Here is a 13,217-nt window from a genome sequence, read left to right as displayed (position 1 = left end):
ATTTATTTGTTTTAGGTTATTTAATTAAAAAAACAGCTATTGATTGTTAGTTCATCTCAGCTCAGGTCCATTAATATTAACAAATAGAACTTTAGATTAGCAAGTTTTCTAACAATTTTCATTGTTAGATCATGTTAACTAATGTTACCTTATTATAAATTATCTTTTTAAATTCTCATTTGCTCTTGCTGAAGTCTCTGTCATGCGTTATTGTGATATTTAGCAAATGTCTGGGAATCGTGATATTGAGATGTTTATTCAGTCGCAGGGGAATTATTGTATGTTAGTGTGTCACAGATACGCAGCTGATATCTGCAGCTGAATAGGTCATTTTAAAGTTCAATCAGCACTGTACTGCTTTCAACCCACAAAGACCATGCTGAAGATCATCTACCAACCAGCTTCTGTTTAGCACAGGTCATGAAACATGCTGTACTACAGAAATACCTTTGTTGTGTTCAGAGTGTTGCAGACACTGACTGACACTGACAGAATCACAAGTGATATCTCTTTATTGTCTCTGTTCCCAGAAAGAGAACAAATGGTGGTCTCCTGCTTCTCAGATGTTTCTCCTGAGAGTGTCTTCTCTAGAATTTCAGAAGAGATTGTCTCAACAATTTCTCAAACCAAAGATACCAAAGTCTACAATCCAAAAGCATGGGCTATTCTATACATATTCATTTAAAAGCTGGACTCTTTCAGTAATTCTCATTAGTGTATTGAAATTTAGGAAAAACATCTGAGCTTTGCAAACAATTCACATAAATATTTTCAGCGTGGTATAGATTCTCAGTCCCTGCCTCACTGTAAAGAGCTCTGCTGTTGTTATGAGTGCTGTGACACAGCCGAACAGGACGCTGGCGGGAAGATAAAGCAGATAGCACTCGAGCTCCGAGGGATAAATCTCCCTTAGTCGCAGGTCAGCCCCAAAAAGCTCTCAACATCGCCATGAAAACCCACCGGAAGTCTGCTCTTGAGATCCTCGTGACAAGAGCCCCCTAGCCCTCGAGAGACGAGAGTCATGACCAGGCAGTCTATTATAATAACTGTTTGATTAATCACTGTCCTAAAAAAGCACACAAAATCTAACTGATTAGATAGTGGCGCTTGGGGAACTCGCGGGGTTAGCTGTGCTATCCCGTGACACGGTTAATTAACTCCGAGCTCAGCGCGCCACTAACAAGAGGCCTCAGCCCCCTTCCTGGAAAAACAGAACTAGAGCCCACGCTGCCAGCCGGTAAGCCTGTAACATCTCAGTGAGGTTTTATCAGAGAGCGAAAGACGCTCTTTCAAGAGGAGTTAGCATCCCAGCGGTTTGACACGCTCCATCTGATCGCCATCAGCTCTGAGAACAGGTGCTGGAGTCTGTATCAAATACTGCACTCACTCGATAGAAGAGGCAGGAAAACATGCTATGATCCTCAGATCATGGTTTTTATGAAACAGAAACTCAGTGATCATCACACATGCAGTGAATTACTGAAATACCTACAATATTACTGTTATGGTAATGAGCTACATTATTTGGCAGAATAATTGTTGATGTGATTGTTATTCATAAATGTAGTGAGATTTTTATTTTTTATTTTTTTATGCAAATGTCCTGCTGCTAGTGTTTTGGATGGTTTCTAGGTTGTTGCTTAATTGTTTACATTAGAAGAAGCGCCAAGAACCCAAAGAACCCAATTTCTTTGATATTTTGGCCTGTAGATATGACTATGAGAATTATTTATGTATTTATTTCCAATTTCTTATTTTTATTCTTATTTTATTATTTGTTCGTTAGTTTTTTGTTAGAATTTATATATACATTATTTCATTTTTTTTTAATTAGTTTCCATTTCTTTCTCATTCGCCCAAATTCTTATACAGTGTATATATATATATATATATATGTACATTATATATTATATATACAACATTTGAAGTGGATCAAAACCTTTCATCAAAGTTGTCCTAAAACCTAAACCCAAAATGCGTTCTTGTCTTAGGACAACTTTGATTCACTTTTTTGATCCACTTCTTGCTGCGTATACACTGTAAAAAAAAAAGAAAAAAGAAAAGTTGAGCAAACTTAAAATTTTAAGGCAACCAACTTATTTTTGCTGGAGATTCTCAACTTTTTGTTGTATAAACTTAAAACAACAAGTTGAGAAAACTCAAAAATCTGTTTGTTAAAATTTTAAGTTGGCTCAACTTTTTTTTCTTTTTTTTTTTTACAGTGTAGACTCATCACAAATGATATAGGCATAAAAAGTTAAGGACATTTTTTTTTTAGCAGTTTTGATGCTGTTGTTTACTCACTTTAAATATATTTACACTCAGCTTGAAGCTTTTATTTTGTGACACTGACTGACTGCCCTGTTCTTTCTCACAGGAGAGCTGGACCTGTTCAACAAAGATGGAGAACGACGAATTCACAGTCGCCAGCAGCTTCCTGTAGGAACCACATGGGGGCCTTTCGAGGGAAAAATTGAGCTAAACACAGATGCTCAGGTATGTTATCTCAAGTTAAATGTTGATGAGGGTTATGGATGAAGGATGCCATTTAACTACACCAAATTAAATTAAATGGTTTGCTGAAATGGAAGAATCTGCCGAATCGGCTGAACCAATGGCATTAGTTTGGGAAGATTTTGGAAACCTTTTCTTTTTTTTTTTTTTTTTTTTTTTTTTTTTTTTTTGTAATCCTGCTAGCACAGAAATTACACTCTTCACCTTTAGCAGAGTTTCGGTGTTTGTTAATCAGTACATGAAGCTGTTTGTTTTAAAGGGTGAAGCTTATTTTCTTTGAAGTCCATCATTTGCATATTAACATATGAAAAAGATTACTGAACATAAACAGATGTTAATTGTGTTACATATAGATCATAACCCAGTGCTACTTACATTCGAACATCAAACTGACCTCAAACTGACCTCTTTTGTACTTTTAACCATTTCATCTGCACATTTTATTACTAAACTCTTGACCGATATTACATTACTAGATTTTGTGTTGTTCTCACTGATTCTTCCAGTTAGGCTCAAGCTGTGGTTACAAACCTTCAGCCGTTAAAGAAAGTGCAAAAAAGAGGAAAGTGTTGAACTACACAGGCGGAAAGAGGAATCCTTTAGGATTTAACATTCCATTTTGAATGTGGATTAATTAAGCAATAGTTATTAAAAATTGTAACGAATCTCATATTTATCCTGTTAAGAAACGTAAGGAAAAGTCTGCGAGGAGTTTGGACTCTAAGGCCCCATTCTCTGGGATTACTCTAATTTATAACTTTATTAATTTTTTTCTCATTCTTTTGAGCTGTTTTTTTTTTTCTTTTCTTTTTCCGTACTGCCCCTTGAAAGGGCACACACATTGGAATATCTTTGTTTAATTTAATCAAATATTGGCTATATTTGAAGAGACAGTACACCTGAAGAGGAAGTTTTGTGTTTCACTGTAAAAATAACATAGAGGTTTGGAATTGCATATTGTAAGTGTGGGTAAATATCGATTTTAATTTTTTATTTTTTTTGGGTGCATTATTCCTTTAAAATCAAAGAGAACAAAACATTGTAAGCAATGATTTATAAAACATTGTGTGATGTTTTACAGGGTGAGTAAATGTAATGTCAGAGAGGAGCATGAAAAACCTTGAAGTTGAATTAGATGTGATGTCTTTGGAAAGAAAGCTCTATCTTCATGAATGTTGACCCTTTAGTGGTGGTTAAACACTCTGTTGAATTTCCAATTCACCTGTGTCACCCTCTTTAGTGTCTGATCTGAGAAAGGCAGAATCTGCTGATATAAGATGTATGATATGGACTGAATCTCAAGTGGTGTCTTTTTGACTGCTGGTTTATGGATTTGAATGTGTTTGGCTAAATCGAAGAATGATATCTACAAATGTCAATGTTAGTAGACTGAATGTAGTCAGCATGCTGAGGCAGGTCAGCATTGGTTCAGATGATTGGATGGGCCAATCACACTATATTTTAGTGCTGCGTTCTTGTCATTCACTATGATTGCATGTTTAAGACTTCTAAAAATAAAAAAATTGGAAACCTTATTATTAATTATTCTTCATCTCAAATTAAATATGCATACCTTTCCTAACCAAGGTCAGCTGCTCAAAAATATGGTATGCCGATATTTATTGCAACAACTAAATATATCCATGCAGTGCAGGACTTAAAGGTACTGATGTGTTAGAGTGATTAAAAAAGCATGCATGAATGAGAAAATAAAGTGTGTATCATGCTTGATGTTAAAAAGAGATAAAAACTCAATGCAATACTTTCGCTTACAGAAAGACCCCCAAACCCAGAATTTAGTTCTGTTTAGCTGGATATTGTGATTGAATCGTTAATTACAAAAAGAAAGAAAAATGTCTTGATGAATATTCATGTAAACATGGTCAGTAATGTCTTAAAGGTATAGTCTATCCAAAAATGAATAAAGCTGGTATACAAACAGTTTCCGTTCTCATTGACTTGCATTGTATTTTTTGTACATACAGTGGAAGTCAATGGGAACGAAACAGTTTAGATACCAACATTCTTCAAAATATATTCTTTTGCATTTCACGGAAGAAAGTAAGTCAAACAGGTTTGGAATAATATGAGGTTGAGTAAATGATAACAGAACTTTTATTTTTAAGTTGACTGTCCCTTTAATTGAACAGAAACTAATGGGAAAGAAACCGGGTGTATATATAAATTGTATCCATGCATTAGGTCTTAAGTGATGGCAGCCTAACCTATATAATGATATATATATATATATATATATATATATATATATATATATATTCTTATCATGAAATCATATTTTCAAATAAGATTTTGGTCATATTGCTTATTCCCAGTTAATAACTTTTTAATAACCTTTTGTGCAATAGAAAGGTTCCACGTTAGATAGTAATGGAACCATTGATGCCAATATTTTTTTAATGTGCGTATGAAAGTAAATAGAAATATCTAGTGTGTCCGTCTCTTATATATGTTGAAGTAGGACAGGCATTTGGGGGGCATCCAGCATTCAGAACTGATAGATGTCGCCCTCCTGGAGTGAGCGAGTGAGAGAGATCTTGGCATCTGCGGGGCAGAGATAGGGTCACATGATGAGGGCTTATCGGTGCAGAGGGCACATCGCACATCTGATGTACGGAGAAGTCAGTGGAAACCAGAGTGCTTCTGGGAGTTTACGATGCCACGCTCTGCCGTGTTTACACATGAAACTCATCAGATGCCTCAGTCTGGATGCCATCCATCTTCGTTCCATTCAAACGATTCATCCAAATGATTCACGACTCAGTGAGTCGTCTCTCTCTATGATTGCAGTTATTGATTTAACAGTCTAGAGCGGATCTTCAAAAGCTGTTTGAACAGTGAATCGTACCTAGCGTGAAAGTGGACACTCTTTTTATATCATATTTCTTACACCAGGTCAGAAATAATTGAGGAATTGAAATGATTGAAGAGGTGAATAAAATTGTGAGACAGGCTGCTTTAACAGAGTCATTCTTTAAAATGTGACCAAAATGACATGCAAATTGATTGAAGATACATTGTGGTGTCAGTGTCCGATGGATGTTTGAATTGCTGTGTCTACAGAGCGCTTCCTCTCAGCGTCTGAGTGATAGTTGCCAGAGCTCTCTCCTCTCCTGCCGATCAATCAGGCCATTAGAGCTCAATTACCCAGCAGCCCCTGCGCAGGTGAGCGACGAGCCCGTCCACCCCCACCAAATTAACACAAATTAATAATGACACTCAGACATAAATGTCTGCCATCTGGGGGCCGAGCGGCCGGTGTGGGTCAAAGCTATTGAGTAGCAGGTGTCTTCATCACAGTAATTACTGGGCCTGGACTCAACCCTGACTGCGGCCTGTGGCTCTGCGCCTCTCTCTCTGCCAGTGTCCATTTTAAGTGTTAATAATTGATTTGGAAACAACCTAATAATGAACTGCAGATTTACGGGCCCCTTCCAAGATGGCAGTTAGTTAAATATGGCTTTTAGTTCAATGTTCATCTAATGAATGAGCATTTCTCTAATTAAAAAGCTTTAAGTAGCGGTGATAAACAAGCAGGATCTTTGTCCTCTTTTTTTCAATCTGTTCTTCTAATTGTACTGACAATTGGATGACTTATGATTTTGAATTGCTTCTGAGTAAATATCAGGATTGTGCAAAATTCATTGTTCCCTTTAAATGAATGAATGAATTTGAATTGAATTGGCCACATCCAAAAAGAAGTTGAATTGGAATATTTAAAGTGGAATGATTTTGCAGCTATTTGCAGCTTGTATGATATGTAAAACATAATAATAATACCTGGTTAAATGAATTTATTTCAGTTTCATCTCATTTTAATTCTACAATTTGCTGCTACCTCAATTGAAATGAAATCGGAAAGGCATTCTCAATTCATTTATGAATGTTGCACAACCCTGGTAAATATTGCATGAAGAGTTTTTAGATTTCAGCAGTTTTGTGTCTCGTTTGACGTCATCATTACAGTTTTTTTTTTTTATTGTAGTTTGAAAAACAAAAATTGAGTTGACCATTAGTTAGTATGTTCAAGGGCACCCACAGGAAAGAACATTTTCAAATAAAAGTATTTTTATCTAATTAGTTTCTCCCAGAATTGAGTGCAAATGCTCCTCAGATGTTTCTCCTGAGAAAGGTCTTGCGTAGACTTTCAGAAGATATCTTAAACTGCTCAGATTCCAAGTCTGTTTTTATTCTTCCCAAGGAATTGTAGGAGAAACATCTGAAATGAAGAGAACTCTGGAGTCTCTTGAGCTACGAAAGAGGATCCTCTGAGCAATCCAGATTCCTCCGTGGAGGTTTCATGAGCCAGCATGAGCGTTAAACCAGCAGTCAAACTCTTTTGGTGCATGTAGCTTGTGTTTGTATTTGTGGAGTGTCCGCGGCGACAGAAATTACGTGCTATTGTCTTCATTTGCACCCGTCAGAGGATGAACCAGTGTCAGCTGGGCTCCTGGATTGTTTTTATGCTGTAATTCCTCATGAACCAGTGTATCGAATGAGCGGGAGGAATAATTCCAGCCATCATTGGGCTTTATCTCCTCCTCTTTGCTGTCCTCTTCCTCCTCCTATAGGTTTATTGTTCGTCCCAAAGTTGAACAAGTGGCAGTGGATTTTTTTCATGCCGAAATTATATTTTTCTTCTTGTCATTACTTCATTAATCAAGAGCCGGGCCTTTGGAAAAATGTTTTGTTTTGGTGGCTGCAATCTATTTTGTGGGAGTGGGTGCGTGTGTTTGAAAGGGAGAGAGAGTGTGTATGTGTGTGTGTGTGTGTGTGTGTGTGTGTGTGTGTTGTTAATCTGTGCCTGTGGCAGGTTTCCCCTCCGAAACGCAGCGCTAAGCAGCGGTATCGCATGCCTATTGTTGTAGCCTCTGTCATAGCAAGGAGCGCCTGATGCAGGCCTGCACTGCTCTGATAAGAAAAGAGGATTCAACATGGCTGGAAAGACGAATCAGTGGGACTTGAGAGTGGAGCGCACACATACGCACACAGACAAACATCATCCTCGTGTTGGCACATGCATAACCATTTATTTACACTTACATCTAATTATATATGCAAGTGGGGTTTATTTGCTCTTAAGCAAGAGAACTCGCACGTCGTGCTCCTATAGATCTTATTTACATCTGAGGCTATATTTATCAGAGAGAATATCTCCCCGTTTGTAGAGTCACCCGCTCATGAGCTTTAACGGGATTTTAATTCCTTGTTGGACACAAAAATTATTTTGGCAACCCAAATGTGGCTTTATCTAATGAAATAATAGGCCTGAAGTTTAGGCGGGGAACCAATTTGCGATTGCATGCATCAATTACTTTGCTGGGCTTTAACAAGTCACTAGACCGCTGACGTCTCAGACTGCTGAAATGAAAATGGCTCTGCTTTTAGCATCTGACTGAGGGTGAGTGGGAAAAATGACAGGGCATGTAAAAGCCCTGTTCGCTATATTTGGCACAGTGTAAATCGATGGGGTTTTATTGTCCACCAGGCAAACAACCTTAAGATTGCTTGGAAAATAATAACAGTATAGACCCTTTTCATGTTAGTAAACATTGTGACGTTTTTCTGTGGGCTGTGGGTTTAGGTGGTGGCAGAAAGATCTAACGCTACCTATGAAGTCTGTTAGCTTATTTTTTAACAATAACTTAAGGAATTCCTGCATATGTAAGGGCTGCATACCTGCATACTGTCCGGGACCGCGTTTTTTAAAAAGGTTAACTTTAACGGACGTAATTGGCCGACCTGTACTCACGCAAAGGATGGACGATCTGACAGGATTCCCTCCGGTTGAGTGACTCACATCTAACGTCTATAGTAAAGACAAACTCACCGTGTATCTAGTCATGAAGATAATATATATTTCAATTTCAGCAGGCAACTATTTTTACAGCTACATTATTATTCCAGCCACAATTACTCATAACAATGTATATAAAAATTACACATAAGCATATAAATCGTCAGTTTGTTGTTTTACACACATGCACACAGACATTATTTCATACACGACATAGTACTGAGATCCATAAGAAATCTTCGGACGTGCCCATAACAACAAAAGACAATACTTTATTGAACCTTTTCTGATGTGTGCGCTGCTTGCAAACGCAAGCTTTTTTGACGATTGTTCTGTCCAGTCCGCTCGTTTTATCTCATTTAACCACAGCTGTCGTGGTTTGTTTTTTTGTTTTATCTGGCAGTGGCAGCAGCGTTAAAATTTCAATTTCAATATTTCAAAATTCTGACTTTATTCTCGCAATTCCGAGATTATATCTCACAATTAGGATAAGAAAAATCAACTCGTCATTCTCTCTTTTGAGTTATATCTCACACATCTGCTTTTTTTCCCCCTCAGAACAGACAAACTCTCTATTGTTGAGTTAAATCGAGTTATAAAGTCCGAAATACGAAATATAAAGTTGTATTTGCGAGAGAAAAAATGTCTCAAAGAATGGTGTATCAAAATAGGTAACGTTAAATGTAAAATGTTATAGGTTTAAACAGTATTTCATTTGTAACTGTAGGGCAAATATAATATATTCCCTATGTACTGTATATGTGAATATTATGTAGACCAATTGTTTAAATCAAATTTATGCTTTAAAAGTAGAGTAATCATAGCAGGTTTCATCCATTAGCCCGTTTAAACGTCTGCATTTAGCTTTAAATGGCATTTTTGATGACAGTATTCTATGAATATTATTTGCATTCCAATTCTGACATCCAAAGGCACAACAATACATTGTATCGCTTATTCTGTGGATCTTTCCCGGCTCACTCCACTTGTTCCCATGTTTCTGCCACCACAATGCACGTGCAGCTGCGAGTGACGTAACTGACGTCTACATGAAATTGGTCTATAGGACAAACTATGGTCAAGGGTTTGTGGGTCAGTAAGGAACTAATACTTTATTCAACAAAGCTGCATTAAGGTGAGCAAAATTTATAATGTTGCAGAAGTTTTTGAAAAATTTTCAAATAAATGCTGTTCTTTTGAACTTTATATTCATCAAGAATCCTGAAAAAAACCAAAAAACAAAAAACAAACAAAACTGGATCATGGTTTCCACAAAACATATTAGGTTACACACCTGTTTTTAACATAAAACTGTTTCTTGAGCAGCAAATCAGCATATTAGAATGATTTCTGAAGTATCATGTGATACTGAAGACTGGAGTAATGATGCTGAAAAATCAGCATATATATAGAAAAACAGTTCATGTGAATTGTAATAATATTTCACAATATTACTGTTTTAATAGATGATCAAATAAATGCAGCTTTGGTGAGCATAGGAGACTTCTTTCAAAAATATAAAAGAATTTTACCAATTCAGATTTTTGAATGGTCGTCTAACTTTATTTTGAGCAATAGAAGTAGTTTAGAATCGCTAAAATGCATCTTAAGTTCAGAATATAGTTTTTATAAACTGAAATGATAATGATTCAAGAGTCTGACAGAACTTAATTTAAGTTTGATGCACCTTTTTCCATCAACATGAGGTTTGCCATGTCCTCTGAGAGTATGATTAAACATTTTCAGTTTTATTACTCATTGTCCAGTTAAATAGCTTTTTGTTGGGTTCTAGCCTGTGAAGACTAATGCAATTCAGAATTATTCAGCAATTTCAGAAATCATAAATTCAAATGTGCAATCAACTGATTTGGTCATAATAGGAAGACACATTGGGTGATTTCATATTTCTTTACCCTTGTTTTCATTTTCCAGCAAATCAACCAATTTGCAAATCAGCAATGCATGCACATTAGATGGGTGAATCTTTTGGAAATCTTTCACATAGTGTGTTTCACGTAGCAGAAAGTTGGTGCTCAGAAATCCAGAATGTCCTGCTGCTAATTATGATGATGTTGTGACGTTCATGTGCACTCATTTCCCAAATGCAATCATTGCGACATGACTTGAAGCCAGCTTTAAAGAGAAATTCAAACATTATGTCCTTTAACATCAACATGAAGCAATGTTCACGACCCATCATACTTCTGTAATATCTCGTATTTCTAAATTAAACTATAGAGTAGGGGATTTTATTCATAAGGAATTGGATTGTGAAAATTGGTCTCTATATGACAGATGGTACATTTTGAAATAAGTTTAAAAAGACAAACTTTCTGCTTTTGACATAACAATAAGACCATATTTGTGTATTAAAAAAGTAAATTAGTCCAATTTTGACTCTAAAGTGTCTTTTTATTGAGTCGTTTGTGAGTCATATTTATTTGAATAGATCTTGTTAATAAATATAAAGCTTGCTAACTAAGCATCAGGGGTTATTATACCCTGGAGTAAAGACACAGGAGGTCCAGCATTCATGTCTTTGATTCAGCAGCTTTACCAATTACGTGCTCTGCTGCTGCGTTTCAAGAAGCTAGAATTCAACATAAAGTACATTCTCATATTCAAATCACCGTGTTCATAATGACAGAATCTGCAGTCCAAGGTTCTTTGTCATCTTTAATAGCTGTGTGCATTTTTAAATGACTATGGGTCAAAACCCAATAAATTAATAGATTAGTAAATGTTTTTCAAGTGCAAGTGAAATAGGAAATAAACAAAAAATTATTTGTTTTTGTGTGACAGCGTGCCTAAATATAAAATCTGCCATATAGGCTTTCACTGAGCTATTGCTTTTGTACTTTTCAGTGATGATAGCCTAAAAAGCTTGGAATTAACTCAATCAGGATATTCCTTTGAAGAATGTTTACCTCACTGATTATTAAATGCCAGATATTTTATAGATATGACTGAAGGTCCTGTGCTAGATGAAGACGTTGAGTTTTGTTATTTGCTGTGAATTCAGGATTAACATGCTTTTTATGATCTAAAGATATATGAAATTTTATAATCAATGTAGAGATATAGATTTTTTGGGGATTTAGTAAGTTGTATTGAAATGTTTGGTCAAGGTTCAAGTGTGATGAAATTAAACTAATCAGATATACTTGACTGCTGTCATAATACTGAATCACAAAATTCTGCAGAAAGCTTTGCAAATCTCTCACCACGTAAATGTACATTTATCAGATATTTTGGCTAATTTTATAGCACTTCCAGATTTGATAAAACCTTGTAACGTATCAGATATTAATTGATAATGTTTTATGTATCTAATGTAGTCCAACTTCATGACTTTTTTTTATCTGAACAAAACATATATGCATATCTGAATTATTTGCCCCATAATTCGACTATATTGCCCCACAACCAGCACAGAAAATGTGATAAAATTGCACAGAATTCTTGTGGTTCAGTATCAGATATTTTGGCTAACTGAATAAGGCTTTAAGCTTTAATAATACTTACATATTAAATAATATGTTTGGCCTAAAGCCATATAATTTAGAATTTGTATATTTTATCTTACCTGATGAAACCGTGTATATCTAAATTATTTATGCATTTTCACAAATTTTCCTACAAATACAAAAAAAAAAAGTGCTTAAAATATGAAAAAATTCTACGGAAATTCACAGATCTCCATAGATTTAGACAATCATCAGTCATAGCATGAAAAAACTGAAATTGTCCGGTAAATTTAAAATTGGGAAATAATAAATTATGAAAATTTCTGTGCTGAATGTGAGTCATTATATATTTAGTTTTTTGAGTGTATTCGTAGTGTCTATATACATTTTCAATAAACTTATTCAGTAATTATGAATGACTAAAAAATGTATGGAAAATCCTGGAAATTCATTGGTCAGAAGGTGTTGGAACCCTGTTCTAGACTCATGTTTGAATCCTTTCAATGCCCATTTTTCATCTGATCTCACCCTGCTAATGAAACTATTGTAACACACAGTGGGACTAGTGATGCCTGAGGGGATACAGGGGACCTGAGGTCACGACCTCACAGCAAAGGGGTGTTTGGGATTTATTCTTCCTCTCTCTTTCTTTCGGAGGGATCCTCTCAGCCCGTCTCCAGCTCTCTGACAGGAAACGGCGGGGGGGGGGTGTTCTCTCCTCACAGCGCCAGCGGCTGCTGGGGCCACAGATGACTAGAGCTGAGATAATACATGCTCGACTTGATCTACAAGTGAACCTGACATTTCCCCCTTCTCCTCTTCATCACTGCATGTCCCAAACAGGCAAACAGATATGGAGGGAAAGCGATAAGCGGCCACCGCTTTGTGACTGAAGTGATGGCTACATAGTTTAGCACAATCAGGGCGAAGACACCGTTAAACGCCGCGTCACAATTCATGGTGTCAAGTTTGTGAATGATACATCCACATAGACATCATTTGACAAAGGCTCTTTCCTTTTAGTCAGTGTGCAACAAACTGGATACTTTATTTTATTTGAGCATAAGCGCCATGGGCAGCATTTTGAAGATTTTAAAGGCTGTATTAAAATCAAGTAGGCCACTAGGATTTACCAGGAGAAAGCATCACAACAGCATTGCATTAGGCTATTGAACTGTGTATTTAGTGATTATTATTATTATTATTAGATATAATGCTTAATTTATCAAGCAGTGTTGTGTTTTATCGTGTTACTACTTTTGCATGAAAGCACTATGGTGGAATCACTGCGTACAGCCTTCTGTGATGGTTTCACTGTGAAGGAAGGAAAAGATAGATAACTTTGCACGATTGGTTGCTCATTTTCCCTTAATGAGTCACAGGAGCCACTGACAGGAGCTGGTGAGAGGTTTGGTGGTCCT

At 36.2% G+C, this 13,217-nt stretch overlaps 1 protein-coding gene across 2 annotated transcripts in view; it reads left to right on the top strand.

The window, feature by feature from the left end:
* LOC306887020 (zinc finger protein ZFPM2-like) overlaps positions 1-13,217 on the top strand; it is a 162,393-nt gene that overhangs the window by 74,659 nt on the left and 74,517 nt on the right. For both annotated transcript variants that reach the window (XM_079444478.1, XM_079444479.1), the window contains one exon: positions 2,378-2,496. In XM_079444478.1, coding sequence (XP_079300604.1) covers positions 2,378-2,496 — 119 coding nt within the window. The remainder of the gene's footprint in view (positions 1-2,377; positions 2,497-13,217) is intronic.

This window comes from Barbus barbus (genome assembly GCF_936440315.1).
Source record: "Barbus barbus genome assembly, chromosome: 21".
NCBI lineage: Eukaryota > Metazoa > Chordata > Actinopteri > Cypriniformes > Cyprinidae > Barbus > Barbus barbus.
This window is presented reverse-complemented; position numbering and strand designations above follow the sequence as displayed.